Below are 21,439 nucleotides of genomic sequence, written 5' to 3' on the forward strand. Positions count from 1 at the left end.
AATAACCAGCTTTTTATGTTTAGTGAGTAAGGACAATTGTTTATTTGCGGTCTTGGAGAAAAAGACTACATTCCCCTGCATTACTTTGGCTAGGTGCAGTGCTGGTACACTGATGCATTAGGACATTTGTACATAAAAAAAAAAAACAAAGAGTCACAACACAAGAGTCATCCACATGTGAAAGTGCAGAAAGTGATTCGTCTACATGAGTATACTCTCACTGATGAGAAAAAAGTTGTCAGGTTAAGGAGCAAAAAGGAATTTGCCCAAATACCTAAACGCACAAAAACAGCGAAAACAAGTAAATGTATGAAGGGCCTCTGTTCTGCAAAAAAATAATTTACTTGGGGGGAAATCAAAGTTCTTGATTGACAAGCGCAAGTTCTTTCAAGTGTTCCTCAGATATACAAATTGACCTGCCTATCATAGCAACACTACAGCTGGTGTTGACAATGAATGCAATAAACAGGAAGTGACAAAATCTTTACAAGAGACTTTGTATTCTCTTTTAAAGGAACATTAAAAGTATACAATATTAAGGAACATAAACAACAAAAGAAATAATTCAATCATCGTATTTGTAACAGTAATAATGACCAGAGCAATAAGTCAATATCATAATAATAACAATTCATAATATGCAATGTAATGGTCATTAAGGAAACAATCAGGAGTGACCGGAAAAATAAAGAGCCACAAAACAAACCTTGAAAAAGACTTTAAAAAGGAATTTCACTGATTTTAGTGATCAGATTAAAAATAATTCCAATACAGATAAAAATTCAAAATCATTCCAATACAAGTGAGACAGCTCATTGGCTTGAATAAGTTTGCATATACAGGTGCAAACCATCAAAAATGCAACATACTATTGTATGCATATCAACCGGTTTTGAAATGCAAATTCCTGTACATCCAATACAAAAATCATTCTATACAATAAGACAAGAGCCCATTTTTTCAATCCAGAGAGGTCGAAATGTTGTTTTTGCACAGCAAGAACAGCCTCCGCAAGTTCACGTGAGATGTTACGACGCACATTGTGCTGCTGGCACTCAGATGGCTCCTGGTTGTTTGATTTTTTTGTGTTACCATGAGTCAGAGTACATCTAGATGAAAGATACCAAAGAGAAAAAAACCTATTCACCTCACATAAGAAAAATGCCAATAAAATGTGTTGTAATTAATGCAAGTCTTCATGTTTCTGACTACCAATATATGCTCAGTTTTTCTTTGAGTATAAAAAATGGCAGCAGTAGAAAATGGTTTGTCCAAAGAGTTGAGATGCACCTGTCATTGTCCTCCATGGTTGTCCACCATCTCTGCTAAATCAGGTTAATCACAACATAAGTGCTTGAATAAAGGTATATTAACAACATTTCTATACAAATTCATATAGTCTCATTATTTTACAGCTAATATCTCTAGAAAGTTATTTTCTAAAACTCAAATTGCCCATTTTTGCTCGGATTCACGAGCTAATACCTCAACCAAGTGCTGATTGTTTCTAACATTATATTACAAGTAAAACCTCTACCAGTTCGCTCTTTCACTCTGTTTCTGCATAAAACCCACCTCAAAGACATAGAAAATATACAAAAATGTCTAAATGTTCCTTTTCCCTTGAATCATATTTCTATCGTATAAAAATATACAACTCTTCATAATTAAAATCATTGCCATTGTACCTTACAGAAAACAAAAATTTGAGAGAGATGACAATCTCTCTCACTCCAGTCTAAAACCTCAGGTCTTGTGCCATCTTTATACATCAATTCCATATATTTGCCGCAGTTCTCTGCATCCTCTGTCTTTAGCAGAGTCATCATATAAACGTTCTTTGCATTCTCTGTCTATCATCTCATATTCTACAGATCTTTTCTTCCTCTCCTCCTTTCCTTCTTACTGATCCAAATGGTGGCTCTCGTATTTGTTCAAGATGTTCCGGCATCGGCCGAGCTCTTTGCGCATGTCAGCTACTTCCTGTCTGAGTGCAGCGTTCTCACGCTCAAGGAAAGCGGCACGCACTGAGATCTGGTTCTCCTTCAGTCGACGGGCATCGCGTGAACGCTTCGCGGCCTCGTTGTTCTTGCAACGTCGACTCCAGTACTTATCGTCCTTGAGGAAACACAGAAAAAGAAAAACAGAGGTTATAACAAACAGTTCCTATTACACAAAGATTAAATTAGAAAATGTTGTTTATATAAGATCTCTAATAAAGCCACAATCACAGGTGTAGAATTTTGCAAACAGCATCCGTGTCTGGGAGTTGTGTATTGGTGTGTGAGTGAGTGAATGAATGTGTACAGTAGTCTCAGTAGTCACAGCTGTCGCCTTCACAGCTGTGAATGACATTCCAGTGAGAAATGTCTTTGAGCCTATTAGAAGGCCTATGGTTCGTTTAGGACTACACACAAAGTTTGCTGTGGTTTAGTGGCTGTCACAAGTGACAGACACAGGGCTGTGGTTCACACTACTCTGTCAAGAGTAATAAGCAGCAGTAAGATTGTAGTAGAGTAGGCGGGGCGAGACCGTGGTTCGAGTCCGGTGAGTAATTGTGAATTAGCGCCAGCTGTGCGCACACCGGGCTCGAATCACGTAGGAGATGGGAGCATAAAAGGAACGAGCGACCGGACCGTCGAAGAGAGAGGACCGGGCCCGAACTTATGTTATGTTTGTATTTATATTATGTTTTGTTCGCCGGCGGTCGTCCGTGAGGGGCCGCCGGCTGTTATATTACTTTATTAAATGTTTAAATGTTTGCCGGTTCCCGCCTCCTTTCTTCCCTTTTATTGAGATTTGTTACATTGGTGCCGAAACCCGGGAGGAAGGAGAGACATGCTGTCGGAGAGTCCTCGCCGCCGAGTGGCCTCGCGGTGCCGGAGAGTTCGGGCAGCGCGGACGAAGGGCGTCCGCCAGTGGCTGCCCGAAGCGGTGGCTCTGGGGAAACGGAAGTGCACGGTGCGGCCACCGTCAAAACTTCGGTGGAACGGCGACCTTTGCTGCCGCGCCCCTGGGTCGAGGTGGGGTGGCTTTCGTCCAAGTGGGAGCGGGGGGGTTGCCGCCGTCCGCCAGAGGCCGGAGCCTGTGTCCGTCCCCCGAGGGGGAGGAGCAGGGGGCGGAAGTGCGGGTGAGCCACCGCCTGCCAGAGGCCGGAGCCTGCGTCCGTCCGCCCAAGGGGGAGGAACAGGGGACGGGGAACCCGCCCCGACTCCCGGATAAAGGAGGAGCCACCGCCGGCCGCCAGGGGGCGGACGGTCGAGCCGTCCACCGAAGCCCCAGGGCCACCGCAAGGCACCGCGAAGGAGAGTACTCCGGCTGGCTGAGGAACGAGCGGCAGCATGTCGGGGAACCGGATTTTTTTTTTTCCTCTCTCCCCTCTCTCTTTCCGGTCGCTCCAAAGGCTCCCGTCTCCGTTGTCTCGTCTCGTCGCTGCAAAGCTTACATTGAACGACAAATACAACATCATAAAGGAATGTTGCTTCCTGTTCAAGTATTCAAATCATTTTCTCTCAGAGGAGAGGTCTCTACACTGTGATTCAATTTGACTGCTGTGCCCTTTATACAAAATTTGATCTGATATTTGGGAATCAGAGTTTCCAAGACATCTGCCTCAATATTTAGATATGATCACACAAGCTAAGATACCACCCATTCCCCAATGAAATCAAATGTGAAAACGTCAGAAAAAATCTTACATGCTTTATAAAACTCTGTTGCTTCATAATATTAAAACTATGCATGTAATAAACCCGACCCTATGTCTAATGGGTCCTTTTAAACTGTTGTCTGTGTTTCCATCCAAAGTTATGAATTTAAAATTGGAATATCCTGCTTGTTAGTCCTGTTTTGCCGATCAGTTAGGCAGCATCACATTTTTTTGATGCGAATTAGAGATTGATTTTGTAAAGGTGTTACCATCTAAGTTTTTGCACATTTATTCTTAATAAATAAAATATTATTGAACTCTTACACAACTGTTTAGAATTTGTGTGCATCCTGGTATTTCCATACACATTTTTTATGTTACATCCCATGATGGGCATAAAAATATGTGGATTGAACTCTCTTCTACTGACGCAAAAATGCTCAATATAGTTTTCTCATAAAGCTTTTGTTAATGCCTTCTACCAAAGTTGCTACCAAAATGACAATACTGGTAAAAAGTGCTCTAGAACTGTTTGTTTTCCTACATTCTTCCAAATATCTTAAACTGTGTTCATCAAAACAAAGAATTGTATACAGATTTTGAAAAACTTGATGATGAGTAATTCATGACAAAAAAAATATTTTCGTGTGGACTATCTTTAAAAACACATATCTGCACAACAATGCGTCATTAGATCTATGAGCCAAACAGTTCACATGTTCATGTTATGTAAAGAGGCACATGCAAAAGTTTATAAATAACAATACAATTAGCAGGATTAAATGAACATGTTCCACCAGTATTTAATTAGTCAGAAACTACATTATGTGTCACCATTATGAGAAAGTAATTTTCTGTGTTTATTGTGTAATAATTATATTGTTGTGACTATAACGTGATACTGCATGTTTGTGGTGGAGTTCTCACCTTCAGGTCGTTAGGGACCAGCATCTTACGAGCCTTTTTAATCATGGGCTGAGGTTTGAGCTCTTCCTCGCTGAAGCAATGCCTGCGGGGGTCAAAGGCTTCCTGTCCAGGCACACTTGACAGTGCAACGTCTGCTGGGTCAGGGTCAAAGGGCAAGTTGTTGTTGTTGTTGTTGATGATGGGCGAAGAAGGGAGTGGTGGACAGGTGGTGGAGTGAGGTGAGTGCGTCGGCTCCAAACTACCTGGTGGTGTGCCTGAATACAGAAAGAAGGCGACACCTTGGTTAAATCAAGTTACTTATGTATATTTTATTTAAGAATGTCTTAAAACAGTACCCAAAGTGGCCACAAGAGGACAGTATGACCCCAAATCAAAAAAAATCTTGTTTTCCCCAAATTCTGTGATTTTAAAAATAAGAACTAGTACGCTGTTAGTGGTTTTATTTTATACATTTGTTTCATCCCTTACATAATATCATTTAAATAAGATTTAACATCTCCTACGAATATAGAAACAGACAAAAGTATCAAAAGCCTAACATTGATACATTACATTTAAATTAATCTGGCACATGCTACTATCCAAAGAGGCTTATGTATAGGGAGTGCAAACGGCTATACATGTTTATCCGTGTAGGGAGACGAACCCATCACCTTGCTGTTCTTAGCCTTATTCTCAATTGAGCCGTCACAGTTAAAGGAATCATAGAAAGCAAAAATATAGATCTAATATCCCACTGGCACGCTGACATTAAACAACCACAAAAAACAACCACATACACTCATACCAGGACCTGCATGGAAATTATATAGACTTGAGTCCTACGCACACATATATATACCCCCATACACATTAGCCCTTACAAAACATCGCTCGCAGAGTCCTCCCACACATATCCTATACAGAAGCATTCCTATACAGACTGTTAGGCACATCAGTTTAATGCTTCTTTTATCTTGCCTGGCACAGTGCCAGACACACAAAATAGACACATTGGTTAAGTCAACTACCCCAGTGGCCACATGCATGTTTATTGTAATATAATATATAAAATCTGTGCACATTTTTGATGTGATGATTGTGTTGCATTGTGCTTTGCAATCACATACGAAATACACACCAATAGCCTTTTTGATCTCTCTCTATCTGTCTCTCTCTGTTTGTCTGTCTATACCTCCCTTCACAGCTACTCCAGAAATGTAAACAAATGTCTAATCGGAAGTACAGTATCAAGCCACACAGAGTCATTCCATCTCAATCTTTCAATCTCTCCCTCTCTTGCACTCACACACACACTCCCCACACACAGCTCCTCCCCTGTCCCCGCTCTCACTCTGCCTGTGTGAGCCTCCGCACGTGACGGTGTGTGCGCACATGGACCAAGCGTGTGAGAAGAGGAAGAGATTTAAAAACATGCCAGCGCAATCACACACATGCTTTCTCTCCCTTTCATTCTTTGGTTTGGCTCACCTGTGTCTCCATACTTTATTCTCTCACTGTTTACTTACCAACCTTTCAGTTTCATTCTCGGCTATATAAAAAAATATTTTGCTCTCTTTTGACTTGCTAGTCTCTCTATTTATGAACGTCTCTTCTTTCCCCCTGCTGTAAGTCAGCCATGCAAACATCACAATTTCTTTATGTACATTTCAAACCCGTCCCATTCTTTACAAACAACAAAGGTATACAAAGACACAAATGCAAATCCCCAACTCACCTTTTATACTACCCACGCCTCACACAAACACACAATCCTAACATTTTGGATAAGAAACGTGCACAATGTTCAAATATCTCTAAAACATGATTCGCATCTGTTTACAAAAAACTATTGTCGCACGCCCCGTAACACTCACTCCCCAAAAATGCCGAAAGCTCTAAACACACCAAGTACAGCGACGTGCACACACACACCATTAGCATCTATTCAGTCACAACAACATTCACACCCACGCAATTAATAATCTGAAACTACAGCAACACACACCCAAGAGAGAGTCTGGTACTTAACTCGCACACAAGCAGATGTTCTAGGGAAATTTTGGGAACAGAATAAGGAAGGTGCTTGAACCGTGTACACCTCATGTGGTGCCAACTGGACACCGTGTACTTTTTCTTCATCTAACACACGTCATTCTCTGAGCTACAAAAACAAACTCACTGTGCAAGCAGTCTGCAGCTCCCATCATGCCTTGCGGCGTGTGCATGTCCAGCCCGAGCAGCGATGGCGAGGAGGAAGCGGTGGCTGATGACGGTGAGGAGGAAGAGGAGCAGTGTGGGGGAGAGGTGGGGAGGCACTGGGAGCCCTGGTTAGGGATGGCAGACTGAGAGCTCTGGGATGGTATCTGAGCGGAGGTGGAGTTGGAGGTGCTGTGCATACTGCTCATGCCGTTCTCCGTCAGAAACTCTTCGAGATCCATGTACTGCAACTGGAACAGACCGCCGTCACATGGCAATGTTCGTTCCCATAGCAACGGGCCCAGGAAGGAATTGTTGTTGTGGATAGAGAAACTGCCCGTGCCTGCTCCGTTGCTGTCAGCAACTAGTCCATTGCTGCAGCCGTTGCGCGGAGGACCGCGACCAAGAGAGTCTTCGTTAATATCCAACCTGTCCTTACCTAAATAAAAAAAGAGAAAAAGATACAATTTATTATAATGCAAATTAAAGTCGGCATAAAACGGAAGTTGCAGTGGTGTGGGAAAAAATGTAGGGCATGAATTGATTTAGTCCTTTGGTAATTGATTGGGTCGTTGGAAATGGGAGGCCTTGCCATTGGACAGTCGATAAAGTCCCACCACCAGACCGAGACATAAGTCATGCAAAGAAGAGGTGTCGTTTAGAGGGAGGGAGGTTAATGTTTTTGATTAAAGATTATGACAGCACATTCATTTTTAATGGATACATCATTTATAAAAAACATTTTAAAATCATTGCAATATTCCATTAAACATACTGATTTTTGATTTCATGGTGAATTTAACAGCCAACAATATTACAAAATGCTGTCATTTATCATACAATTTAAAGGAAGATTAACTTTAAAACCCATGCTTATCTTAAAAAGTCTATACTCTTGTTCTGATCCATAAGACACAAAAAGAATACCCCCATATCATTTGATTTCCTTGGGACCCATTTTCCGGACTTTAGGAGAGGCTATATTTCATTTCTGATCTTGTGATGGTTCTCAGCTTATTTGATCATCCTTAGTAAGGAACAAAATAACACTTCCACTGCAACTTTCACATCCCTTTGGGAGAACTACCTCTGCAATGCCAACACTCGCGAATAGCAACACATGTGAATAGCTATAATGTAGTGCCACCGATTAAGATAAAATATAGTCAAATATGAATGTGCAACAAGATAAAGTGAAAAACAACCATCAGCAGTTGCTTGAATGTACGTTTTGAAACTGAATTCTGTATGTTTCTGTTTTAAAACATTTTGGGTTTTGAGAGACTCAAGGGTGGGGTCTACAATCTTACAATAACACAAGTTGGGCTAAATCAAGCATTTTACAGTGCATTGGTGTGGAAGCCAGTAAAGACAGAATAAAGAGGAACATTTCGGAGAAATTCTGTTTTACTGACCGTGCATAAAAACAATCATGTAACTGTGATGTCTGTTTTATTAGTGTTTTCATCTAGCTTAATATACATGTTGATACTATCAGATGTTCACTTAGATAATAACTAGAGAACTACTCGAGTAAGAGGGCTGTTGTTGAATCATATGTCATATATAACACTATCAGTGTCCAAAGTAACTGCATTATTGTTTTACATGGTCATAATGATAAACAACAGCATCTACATGCCATTTACACATAAATATAAAATTTTCCCCAGACTTATTAGTAGAGAATAGGGATTCACCGATATTTTAATTTTGGCAGATAACAATAACGGATCATTTTTTTACATTGGAAGCCAATAACCGATATATTAGCCTATGTTCAGTATCTTAATAATAATATTTTTTTTCGAAGCCTGAAACAAAAGGCAAAAAGTGGACAACTGCTTCTATTTTAAAACATTGACTGCAGAAACAAGGTAACATTTATTTATTTTTTCCTCGAAAATCAATTACTCAGGCTTCATACCACTTTACACTAATTCTTTAACCTTTAAACTTTTCTGATAAAGTGTTTATTAAATGAAAAAATAATTGATAAAATCATCGTGTTCTTAATAGGCTAGTTGCAAAAGATGGCGCTGGTAAGCTTTTGCTACACCAGAGTCGGCAGACTAATTTCTAGCTGATTTGGCTTAACGAAGTGCTCAGCAATGGAAAGAGGATCTGTCATATCACTAATATATTACTTTCTTCTTTTTTTATATAAAAAAACAACCATATAATCCTCCTTTTTCTTATAGAGTGCTATTCGACTGGAAATAAGTCTGCCGACCCTGGCATCCCAAAAGCTCAACGGCACCATCTACATGTCTAACAGGTCTCAAGACAGAAATTCTTCAAACAGCAATTTCCCGTCTGTTTTTGTTCCTATGATTCACACATTCATGCTGTCATCAAACCTATTAAATTATCACGACAGAAAGAATACTGTGTGTGCACCTAAAGTGCTTCAACCAGAGGAAATTATTTTAATAATTTATCGCCTTTATTATTATTATTATTATTAATTATTAATAAATTATTAAATTATCGCCTTTTATATTTTGGCCAGATTTATTATCGGGCCCATACTGATAACATTAAAAACGGCCAATTGTGATACCACTAATATATTGTGCATCCCTACAAATTAGTCAGCCTATTACTTTACTCCATTAACTATTGAGTCAGTTTGTAATAATGTTGTATAAACAGTTTAGAGTAAAACTATGTAACTACATTATGGCAATACATACGAGCTTGTATGACATTCACAATATTGTATTGACAAGCAGTGGAAAGAAATCTGTTGGTGTGGGTGAGCTTGAAAAGCATTGCACAGGCCTGTAAACAGAATGGCTTAGCCAAAAGATGACCTTAAAGTACCTGGGATGTGAGCTAAGAGGCTGAATGGCCCAGCCCTGTTTATCTCTTCATCTAAGTCCCATGTGATGTCCTGTCTCATTGGTATGTTATGGAATTACACATCACCATTTTACACAGTTACAAATAAAAACACAGTAATAATGAAACTAACCTGACTGCTGACTATTAACATGACATTTAGACTTGTTGAAAGAACACGAGCATAAAGCATAAAACAGAAATGTTGAGACATAGAGTTCTTGTCAGGTGTGTTTTTCTCACCCTTCATTTCACAACAGTCTTTCACGCGCTGGTCAGCCTTCACGGGAAGTTGCAGGAGAGACTTTAAGTTTGCGGTGGAGTTGTGCCCACCTCCAATCGAGCCTCCTGCCTGGCTACTGTTACCGAACTGGGGGCTCGCTCCAGCAGAGGGCAGGTCCGGGGGAAGGATCTGTGAAAGTGGCCTGGCCATCATTCAACGTCCGTCGGATTTAACTCCAGTGACAGGTAGATGCTTGGATGGTTCAATACTAATGAACGACCGTTGGATCAATCACATGACGATTCAAAGTGGAAACAGCAATACAGGAAAGACATTAACACTTTGCCCAACATAACAATACGGAATGTATTGCATTAAGGAAAATGTTCTTAGTTCTATAAGAGTTAACATACATTTAAATACAACATAAGTGTTCATCGTCACTGTTTGTTACACAGTAGGAAAGACCTACGGCTCACGTGCGCTAATGCATTTTACATTACATAAACATACATTCAAGTAAAATTACCTTTAGTAAAGAAAGACTTTATTTGAAGTGTGCCATTCTGAATGCATCTGACTGTAGACTCGTCGTGTAGATACAAATATGCATTCCCAACATCTCCAGAAAGTCTCGGGAGCTTCGGTGGAACTTTAAAACTAAGTCCACCGTTCAACAAAAACAAATGAACAGGATTCAACAATCCCAGTAGACAACAACTGCGAATGTACAAATGTGTACTAATAAAAATCCAGTGGCGCAAACAATAACTTCAATAGTCCGTGCACGAATAATAACGGAGCAAAGAAACTTGCGTCGTCTCACAATTAACAAAAGAGTCAATTTCGGCTGCGTAGTGCTATTGGCTGGATGCTGTCGTTATTATTTTTTATTCGGTCACTCGCTTTTCCCCATGTGGTAACCTCCTCCTGTTCATCCGTGTGTGTTGCCGCACGCTCTGAGCTCGAGCCGTCCGGGCTTTCGCTCAGCTGGAACGAACACGGGCCACTCACGTGACGTCACACCCCCACGGGCAGAAGCGCGAAGTCGGCACAGCGGGCGTCACCGTTTCATATTAAATAAGACACACCTCCTCGTGACAGGCACGCTTCTCTGGGGTGGACAGCACTGATTAAAAACAAATCGGTCGATACTTTCATTCCCAGCTTTCCCGATGACACTTGTGTCCCGCAACAAACAAACAACAGCACGCACGTGTTGTCACTCGTTTGCCAGAAAACAGTTTCAATGTTTTAAAGACCATCTAAAGTATAACATAACAATACGAATTTCCTTTTTAAAACAATAATTTACTTTTTAAAACAAGATTGCGTTTATGTCCTCCTTTTTCTGGTCTCCATAATTATCAGAAAGTTGCCCATTTGCTGTGGAAAAATGTCAAGCGATTGAGCACACTTTTTCACTTCAGTAGTAATCCGCGGGAAACGTGAGCATGAGACTAGAAGACACATCTACTACACGTTGACTCTCTGAAACAGACGCGCTCTCCAGGGCACATGGTGCTCGCACGCGGAGACGCGCCTGAGCTTGGCGTATACATCGCAGCGATTGGCTGAGCAAAAGGCAAACTCCTCCCTTCTCGCGCCGCTACTGGCTACTGTTGAGAATAGCGCTCCGCCCACAGATCCCACCGATGCTACGGCCGCGTGAGAATTCAGAAACAGCGTGAATCCAGGCGCACACCCACAAAAGATTCAGAAATGAAGGAAACAAATTTGCTCAGGGCTGAACCTGGTGAACCCAGCCTCATGGGAGTTTGAAAGTATTATAATGCTTATTCCAGATTAATTTATTGCAAAATGAACTGTTACATTATGTGCTTTTCAGTGATTATTAAAAACAGAAAGTGGTATTAATAAAGGCATTCTAATGAAATCACTGGTTTTCAAACAACCAAAATATTAAAAGACATCTGGTGCGGACGGTTGATTTTTCCATCACTCTTTCCTGTTTTGTTTGTCTGAAAAGCAGTAGGCCAGTATTCCTCTCATGCCTCCCCTCACGCGCACACTAGCACCCAGTGTACTTGTTTTTCCTCCCACAAGCTGCGTTTAAATCTATTTGATAGGTGCACTCCTGAAACTCCATAGGATCCCCTGCTGCCACCATCTGGTGAATATGGAAAATAGCAGTTTCAGGCTTCAGAATTTTGTGTTCCGCTGAAATAAGCGTGTATGGTTTTGTTTGGAAATACATAAGAATGAGTAATTGATAACATAATTTTTATAGCAGAAATGGCACACAAAGGTGTTAGCACCTGAGTTTTTACCTGGGAGAACCTAGAAACATATGGAAAAAGTGAGAGCATAAAACACACCTTAATGGACCGCATTGAATACATTGCTAAATTATCTGTGAAACACAACACCTAGGGATAATATAGGGAGCTGTACGACTTTCTTTCTACCGCAGAACACAAAGAAGATATTTTGAAAAATGTGTGTGACCGAATAAAGGTGGTATCGACTTGCACTGGTTTTGTGTCCATACAAATGAAGTGAATGGGTGCCGCTGTTGTACGGTTACCAACATTCTTTAAAATATCTTCTTTGTTTTCTGCAGAAAAATGTCATACAGGTTTAAAATGACAAGAGTGTAAGTAAATGATGACAGAATTGAAATTTATGGGTGAACTGTCCCTTTAAGGTTTACAGCCCTTAAAATATGTCACCACTTTTGGAAATTGTTTTGGAAATTAAAACAAGGTCAAAACAGAACAGGACATGTTTAAAGGGACTTTCATATCCAGTTGTCCCGCAAATGTACAAATATTGTACAATAAAACATACCTTCAAATAATGACTAAATCAGGAAACAAACATCAAATAATATGCACAGAATGTATGAGGATATATTTTAAAACTTTATTAAATGCTTGGGTTTTATAAACAAACAGCTTATGTGTAAATAAAGTGATAGAAACGCATTTATTACTTCTTTAACAGAAAAAGAGGCTATGTAGTTTGGCATCTCTACATAAAAGGTGAGTAAAAGTACATGGGTTAAGATCATAGTTGGCAAGTGGACAGACTGTCACACGTTAATACACTTAATCAAGACCTGATCTAAAGTGAAACTCCTACAATCACTCTACCTGAAGTGTATCTATAATAGAAAGATAATTTTGCTTAAAAAACAATAAAATGTTGACACAATTTACAATACAGTACACTTATTTCTTTCCTTTTCTTACTCTATACATAATTGCTAAGCTGTACTACCAATTAAATGTGATTTTTTTATTGTCTCAATTTGGTATGGTTTAATGGTTTGGTAAGTTAATTTAGGGCAAAGAATAAGTCAATTTACATATAAATACATTTTTTTGTCCTCAGACAAATTATGCTGAATTTTTAAGTGCCGGCATAACTATCATACTGCTAGTATTCATTTTCAAACAATTAATGGTTCAAAACAGGGCAAATTATGGGACACATTTTTTTTGTTATAAACTGTTCTTTACCATGTTTCGTTTAGATTCATCCATTAAGAGCGAGTACATTTTTAATTATTGTTGTCATGTAACCACCAGAGTCCACAGACTCAAACTGACCTTTCAACACATGGACATCCATGTCCAACATGCGTTTAAATACTTCTTTAAACAAAACACTTGGACCTTAATAGGACCCTTCTTTTATTCTTTGACTACTAAATGCACTTTTTACATAAAAAAATCACATCTCCACACTTGCTGAACATCAACAACACAATATATATTAAAGACAAAAGAATTCTACAGAGCATTTGTTGAGGAACAGTACGGTATAGCCAACTGTTAGGATAAAGCAAAATATTAGTCAAATCACTAAAACTTTATCTATTGCCAGCCAAGTACAGAAGGGTAATTTCAATATTAACAAAAGTGTTATCTCAGATGAGTGGTGTGGTATAGGAGATAAATTTGCTAAAAGTTTCATTACAATGCCTTTGAATCTTTCGTGAGTTTGTTGAGGGTCATCATTTTAGGGGTCCACATTACAAGAGAATATGTACTGATTGAAAGAGAAAAAGAAGCTCACATAACATACACAAAGTCAAAGACTAAATGAGTACATGAAAAATCCAATAACATTTCTTTTCATCATGAAAATCCCAACACTCTGTATGTATGTCCTCTCCACCTCAACATAGAAAATGTTTATTGACTGTAATCCATATGCAGTGCTGAAGAGTTCCCTTTACACTCAAACCTTCTGTAGGTTGATCCCATCACTACTTTCACACAAAGAGCCCTATCTCGTCTAAAACTGTCCAGAGTTCCCCGGCACACCTTTTTGTGCCTTGTGAGGAGCATGGCATTCCAGAAACGACAGGGGCAATGTTTGCAAGAAAATGCTCTGTTGGCTAAATGGGAGCTTCTGTGAATAAGGGCTGAGAGGAACTTGCGAGACTGTTTTCCACAAACTGGACATCGCAAACGATGCTGAAGGCCACTTACTCTGGGACAGTGTCTAGCTGCTATATGAACTTTAAGTGCTGCTTGTTGTGAGAAGGTAGGTCCAAGACAAAGGGGGCATGACTTTCTTTTAAGAGGAATTTTGAGAGAACGCAGACGGTTGAGCTTTAGTCCACCTGGAACGCCCAGTTCATATACAGCACTCCCTTCACGTCCTCGTCGAATTCGCACAAGCACAGCCATGCGCTCCTTAATTTTGCTGTGTGTCCTGTGAATTGCTCTGCTTGTCCGCCTTGGTAGTTTCCTTCTTTCATTTTTTTGCCTTTCCCCAAGTGAGACTTCCAACTGTTCTCTCTCCACTCTTGCAGCGGGGGTCCATTTGTAGCCTATCTCCTCTCTCTCTTCCCGTCTTTTTTTTTTTTTCTTCCGTCTCCTCAGCTCGTCTTGGCTTTGAAAAGTGGAGTGGTGTGTAGATTGAATCTCAGCCGAATGTTGCCGGGGATTATGGTGCTGATGGTGTGGCTCTGATAGAGACAAGGTAAGTGGATTTACTGGTAAGTTTGTATTAAGAGTATGCCCGTGACCAGTTTGGTAAATGGGCTCACCCTTTACCCCGGTGTGTTGTTGCTGATGGTTACAAAGAAGAGGCACTGTGGAACTTGAGGGCAATGAATGGGAATAAGTTGAGGCATTGGATGAGGAAGGGTGCGATGTATTGGAATCAGGCAAGTAGAAGAAAGGTGAGTAGCCAGCTTGTGGTTGTGGTGGAGTCTGGCTGTGAAGAATACCACCATGAGACTGCTGTTCGCCATGTGAGCTACTTGATGGTGCAAGCTGAAGCAAAGCATTTGTAGCAGCTTCGTTTTCGGACATTGAACCTCCGACACTGCTGTCTTCCCCTGTGCACCTCTGAGCGACTGCTTGGCCATTCCGTGTTAAACCATGCTGGGAAAGCCTGTGTCTTGTAAGGCTGTTTGAGTATGCAAAAGCCTTTCCACAGATTTCGCAAGAAAACAGCTTTTCACCACCCCCCTCATGCACCGTTTGGTGATGTGCAGTCAAGTGAAAGTGATGCCGGAATGATTTCCAGCATATAGCACATGTGTACAGTCTAGGAGGGGGCTGTGCATTTGACGTCTGCGGTTTGATGTCTTGAACGTAAGAATAGAATGACGAAGAGCTGCCCTGACCACCCTGAATCAAGCTGCCACCAGATGACGTATAGCTGTTAAGGTTTTCCCCACCTGGTGTTGTTGGCACTTCTTCCAGTTCTCCTTTCTGGTGTAGCTTGCCATGTCTTTTAAGGCTCTGAGCATATCCAAAATCTTTACCACAAAGAATGCATTTGTAGTTTTTCTCTCCAGTATGCACTGTGTGATGCTTACTGAGATGAAATGCCTCTCTGAAGTACTTGCCACAGACAGTACAATGGTGAGGTTTTTCTCCAGTGTGTATTCTGTCATGTCTTCGCAATGTTTCTCTCCTTGCAAATCCTCGACCACAGACACTGCACAAATACGGTCTAATATCTCCACTAGGCTCTCCTGGTCTGTGAGTGGACTGTCGTCTTTTAGGAGCTTCAACACTGACTGCACCAGGTTCCTTTTTCTTGCGGGGCTTACGAGGGCGCTTGGGCTTTCCAAGAGGGGCCTGCTGATTTAGCTGCTGGTTGAGGATCGCTGTACTCTGGCTTGCGTTAGCCCTGTAGGACTTCTCCAGACCAGATGTGGATGAGGGACCACTAGGTGAACTAAGGGGCCCGAGACCCAGACCTCCAAGCAAACCACCAATGATGTCCCTTCGATCCTCCCCTCTTCCTCCACTATGAGAAAGATCACTGCTCATACAATTTGCTGCAGCAGCAGTGATGGCAGAAATGGCATTGTTGACCGAACTAGTGACGTCATCTTCAGAATCGTCCAGCAGAGATGAAAGTGGGAGATGTGGCTGTTGGTGATGATGTTGCTGGTTTTGGTTTGGTGGGTGTGGATGCAGAGTAGGAGCTAAGGGTGCCTTCCTAAGTGCAGGCCCTGTCATGTTGCCACCACTACATGAAGACGTTCCAGAGTACAAATTCCCTTGGGAGCGTTGGTCCTTGTAGTCATCAGTGAAGCCATCGCTCCGGTAAGAACCTGCACAACAGACTAAACAGTAATAATGCTATGCACACAAATTTTCACATCAGAGTCTAATGAAAGTTTTGACTTTGATTGGGTTTACTAAAAATATACACTTCGCTATACGTTACTCACCCGCTGCATTAGTTGCTATTCCATCTTGGGACCCCCCAGCTTTATTGCTCTTGCTTTCAACTACATTTCTTTCATGCTTAGATCTTGGTGTACGTCCTGACTTTCCACAGGTACCTGAAGCTGCATGGTTTAAAAGGGAAGTACTTTCCCGAAAACAGCGACCGCAAGCTGGACAGCGGAATGGTTTCTCTTCATGTATCTTTTCATGGCGGGTGAGTGACTCACGACGATTGAAAGCACGACTGCATGTTGTGCACGCATAGGGCCGCGCCCCGGAGTGTATAACACCATGCTGAAGGAGGTGACCCTTTTTCTTGAAACCTTTGCCACACTCTGAACAACGAAACGTCTTGTCAGGACTGGCACACGAAGATGAGGCTGATGCCTCTTGAGTAGAGTGTGGAATAGTTGGATCAGCAGGATGCAACACAGGGTTTATAATGTTACGTCTCGTGCCACTTGTGCCAGCTGTGGTTAATTCATGACTTCGAAGGTGTCTGCGCAGACTAGAGAGATGTGTGAAAGTTTTGCCACACTCTCCACACTGATAAAGGTGTTCTTGTCCAGGCTGAGACTGAGGTGGCATGGAACCATGGTTTTCTGTTTTAGAGCCATTTGTCACTAAGACTGATGCGGATGTAGAAGATGATGAGACAACAGAGGTGGAGGATGAGGAAGTTAGGTGGGAAGGAGGGTCTCCACTAATACCAGACAAGTCGACACCCCCACCTCCATCCATGCCTGCAGTATTATCCTGGTTGAGCCCCCCTGATGTGCTACTGTTGGAGTTGGGGTTTTCAGAGCTGTGACTATTACTGCTGTTGTTGCAATCATTCTTTCTCTGGGGCAAGTAGCCAGCCATTGCTTTCTTCCGCCTGCTTCCACTTCCACCTCCTCCAGTACTATCCACTTTTCCCTCCTCTTTAGATAAAGAAAGGTGTAAAGGTAGAGGAAGGGGTAAACCAGCTTCCTGTTGCATCAGAGATGCCAGCTGGTTGGAGGAAAGTACTGGGATTCCTTGAAAGTCGAAACTTCCAAGTGAAGAGGACTGGGAGGAGTGGAGTGGGTGGTGGGGATGCGAGTGAGGGTGAGACAGGGTGTGAGATGGCAGTTGTTGCTGCTGTGGCGTTGACTGCTGGGGTTGTGATAAAGTGGCTGAATGACCATGGGTGTGTGAAGAATGAAGAACAGGAGGTGGTGCAAGAGTTGAACTTGTCTCTAATGCATTTTGGCCCAGACCAAGACCAAGATGGTTGTGACTGCCTTGCTGAACTAAAAATTGTTCGAGACTGGAATTAGCTGGTACTCCAGACAGGAAATACTGATTTGCCGCTAACATGCAGCTAAACTGTTGATGGAGGCTCCGGGCATCAGACTGAGATCCTGCCAGCTGATGACCTAAGGTAGTCACTGCATTACTACTGGGAGGGTTAATGGAGGTTGAAACAGAACTTGATGGAGATGGGGAGGAGGAAGATGGCCCAGGGGACGCCTGAGGTCCTGACAGGCCAGAATGCAATGGGGGTGGGGGCGGTGGAACAGATGAAACCAGTCCTCCACTTCCACTACTGCTGGCAAAATGATCAAATCGTCCGACTCCTGAGTGCAGCTGCTCTTGTGCAAGGGCTGCCTCAGTTGGATGAAATGAGCGCAAAAACTGGGGATATCCACTCACGTGACTTCCACCACTACTACCACCAGACATTTTGCTTGATTTCCTTAAACTCTGAGAGGAAGATGAAAGAGATTGCTGTTGCAGAGGTGGGGGAGGTGCACTCATTTTTGCAAAAAGTGATGCAGAATCTGAAAACGCACTGCCTCTAGATCCTTGTAATGGGCCTAAGCCTAGTCCTGAAAAAAGTGACCCAGACGTTTCACTTTGCTGCTGTTGTTGCTGCTGTAACTGGTGTTGGTGAAGCTGCACTTGCTGTTGGTGTTGAAGTTGTCGCTCTAATCCAAGACCTTTAAACTGATGGGCCTGGTGTCCACTCAGCATCTCTATGATGTCCACATTGTATTTTCCAAACTGGTACATCTCCCAGTCACTAAAACATTGGTGCACAAAGGCAACACCTTCTGCTCTATGAGGAGCAACAATATTTTCACTGCGTTTTTAATGCGTTGTGGTTGGAAAAGGCAGAAGCAATATTAACAACAGAGCAACCTCACAAGTAGGCTGGCACTTCACTTTCAATTTCATCAGTACTTTTGATGCTACTGAAGTTATTTCGTTTTAAAATAATGCCCTGTTTTCAATTTTTTGGCCAAGTAGTCCAGTCCAGACATTTTTCTATTGATTGTGTCATGAATTTGTCATTTCTGCATAAAACTGTCTTCATTGTGTTTGGAGCCATAAATGTGTATTTTATTTCTTAATGGCTGGTAATGTCACTCTGTGGAAAGAACAGACTCGACTCCACTTAGTCTCAACACTTGAATTCCACATAATCCCAGTTATATTGTTTAGTTCATATGGATTCCATATATTCACAGGTACATCGAATAATTCACTTTAGGTATCAACATTTAAGAACAAATGTGCCGTAAAAGTGCAAAAAATACGGTAGAAAAATGTGACAATTTCATGTTCACATTTTTGGAAGGGCATTTAAGTGCTTCATGTAGTTTGCTTAGAGTGAAAAACTAATTCCACTTGCATGGTTACATTCTTTCAGTTCATGATCATACTAGAATTGGATTGATCCTCCACATTCCATGGACTTCATTTCAATCAATATTTATACATTCTTCATTCACTCTTGGGAAAAGTGGCTTAAATCTTGGTTTCCTTGTGTCAGTTAATATATTTTCCATATTTTCTTTTTCATAGTTGAAAGCAAAATCCTCCTTCACCATTCTCGTGACCTGTAACAATTTCCTTTCTGTATCTCTCCTTACTGCAAGAAAAACAGAGTGATGTGTTAAATTACCCACTTTACACAAAGACTGATACAATTCATTTGAAACATAAAACAAGCTCACCTTAACACAATAATAATAATAATAAAAACAGCAATAACAACTCATTTCAGCTATTTCAACACACAAAACTGCAATAGGCCTATTCAAGGAAAAGTCTGATAGTAGAAAAGTTGTTGTAGATAATAATTAACATTGACCAGAAAAATAAAAATAACAAACATTAACAATTCTGTCCAAAATAGTATTTTTATTCTTATGTTTATTATAAAGTGTTATACTATTACATCTAATAAATCAACCACATCTTAATGACAGTATTATAAACAGCCATCATGCTCAACTGATATTCGTTTCTTGCAAAGATGTAATTAACAACAGCAATAGTTTCAAATTCTATTCACATCTGATACTAGACCAAATTACTGTAAAATGTTTTCGGAGAGGTTCGCGAAAATAAAACTGGACAGCCCGAATCATATCCAAAATGTTTACGCAATTTTCTCATATTAAAACGCGTCTTATATTTAATCGAGTGTTTCATATCACTTCATATTACATTGGTTTAGCAGTTGTGCGGAAAATGCTGAGTGCAGTGTGTCTGGTGTAAAGGTGAATTTCTCATATTTATTATCTTTTGAATGCACCGCGTATCACTGAAGAGAAGAAAATGTCCATTTGGATACACTCAAAGAAGTAAAGGAAAATGGTCTACAAATCAAGAAAATTAAATAAAATGTCAGTTATACTTTGGAAAAATGATCTTCGCCGCATTAATGGACGCTGTTGCTATGTGTAACATTTTAGCATGCAAAACAGCTGGCTAATACAACATATAAAGCAAAGGGGCTCAGTTAAGCTGGCAGTCAGTAACGTTATATGATGCGCGACCTAACAACAGCAAGCCCGATACTGTAGGAGCTAAACAGTCGTTAATGTTGCCCAATTATATGCATTATAATGGCAATAAAGTCGAGACAATAAAATAGGCCTTTTTACCTATGCATCCATCTTTTAGCCTGGTCAAGATGAACGGGGCCTGCTATTCTCTCTCCCACCCTGCCCCCTCGCTCATGCACCCCAGCAGCTCTGCGCGCTGTTTTCCAATGGTTAGCCTTTTAGCTACAGCTAACTAGCGGACTCCACTGCAACTGTGCTGGGATCGTAGCATGAGACCGCAAGCGTCTCTCACATTGAAGAACTTATCGTAGTTATATCCTTTGCATATTTTATCAAACCGTATTACGACATATGTTTTTTTAGTTGTTGTTATTTTTTTAATATTTTGGTTTTCTTTTTGTCGGCTAAAATATTTTGGACGGTCTATATTGGTGTTTTATATAGGAACGAGTGACGTGGGAGCGTTCAACATTGGTCGTTTCCGGACTTTTTTACACTTCCGGCTACCCTGACTTCTGTCCACTGTGTTTATGTTGTTGTCGAGATTTGTTGTTACATTTAACACGTAATGGTCGATTTTTTTTGTATTTCTACGCCTCATAACAACAATAGGAGTCGCGCCTTTCTGATTACGTCATTTAATGTTAGATTGAATGCGTTTAGCGTTCGGTTTAAACAAGCGTTTTGGTGTATGGTGGTGGTGGTCAATTTTGTTGTCAGCGAGCTAGCAATAACCTATTTCAGGACTACGGGATACATTCGACATTCAACTAGATGGATATTATTATAAAATATAATATAATACATTCTTTTGTTCATTCGTTTTTTTTTATTGCTTGTAGTTTCATGTTTTTACTTTACGAGGTCTTATAGTGGCCATTTTATCGCAAACTCACAGCTCAAATTCATTCTGGTCCTTATCAAAATGGCTGCCTTGGAATTCCTAGCCTTATTTTTTTCCTGATGTTTCGCATAAGATTGTCATCAATCATATAATAAAAGCTGATTTAAAAAAATGATTAATAAATAAAAATTAATGAATACAGGTGTACAAGTTTATACAATTCATAATTCAAGTGTGTATGTATGTTACTGATGTTACTGACATTTAAGGCAAACGTTTCAT

General features: G+C 40.8%; 2 protein-coding genes across 2 annotated transcripts; both read right to left on the minus strand.

Annotated features, from left to right (window-relative positions):
- Positions 1 to 18: 18 nt before the first annotated feature.
- dbpb (D site albumin promoter binding protein b) lies at positions 19 to 11,310 on the minus strand. Its single transcript, XM_056763411.1, has 5 exons — positions 10,351 to 11,310; positions 9,842 to 10,089; positions 6,738 to 7,193; positions 4,577 to 4,830; positions 19 to 2,118 (listed from the first exon to the last, which is right to left on the minus strand). The coding sequence occupies exons 2-5, from the start codon at positions 10,032 to 10,034 to the stop codon at positions 1,903 to 1,905; spliced, it is 1,119 nt and encodes a 372-aa protein (XP_056619389.1). The 5' UTR covers positions 10,035 to 10,089; positions 10,351 to 11,310; the 3' UTR covers positions 19 to 1,902.
- A 1,383-nt stretch (positions 11,311 to 12,693) lies between these two features.
- On the minus strand, positions 12,694 to 21,306 carry si:dkeyp-69b9.6 (uncharacterized). The gene is made up of 3 exons (XM_056763333.1): positions 20,413 to 21,306; positions 16,495 to 19,391; positions 12,694 to 16,374 (listed from the first exon to the last, which is right to left on the minus strand). The coding sequence occupies exons 2-3, from the start codon at positions 18,527 to 18,529 to the stop codon at positions 13,985 to 13,987; spliced, it is 4,425 nt and encodes a 1,474-aa protein (XP_056619311.1). The 5' UTR covers positions 18,530 to 19,391; positions 20,413 to 21,306; the 3' UTR covers positions 12,694 to 13,984.
- Between the last annotated feature and the right edge of the window lie 133 nt (positions 21,307 to 21,439).

The sequence above is a fragment of the Triplophysa dalaica genome, chromosome 12, assembly GCF_015846415.1.
Source record: "Triplophysa dalaica isolate WHDGS20190420 chromosome 12, ASM1584641v1, whole genome shotgun sequence".
Taxonomy (NCBI): domain Eukaryota; kingdom Metazoa; phylum Chordata; class Actinopteri; order Cypriniformes; family Nemacheilidae; genus Triplophysa; species Triplophysa dalaica.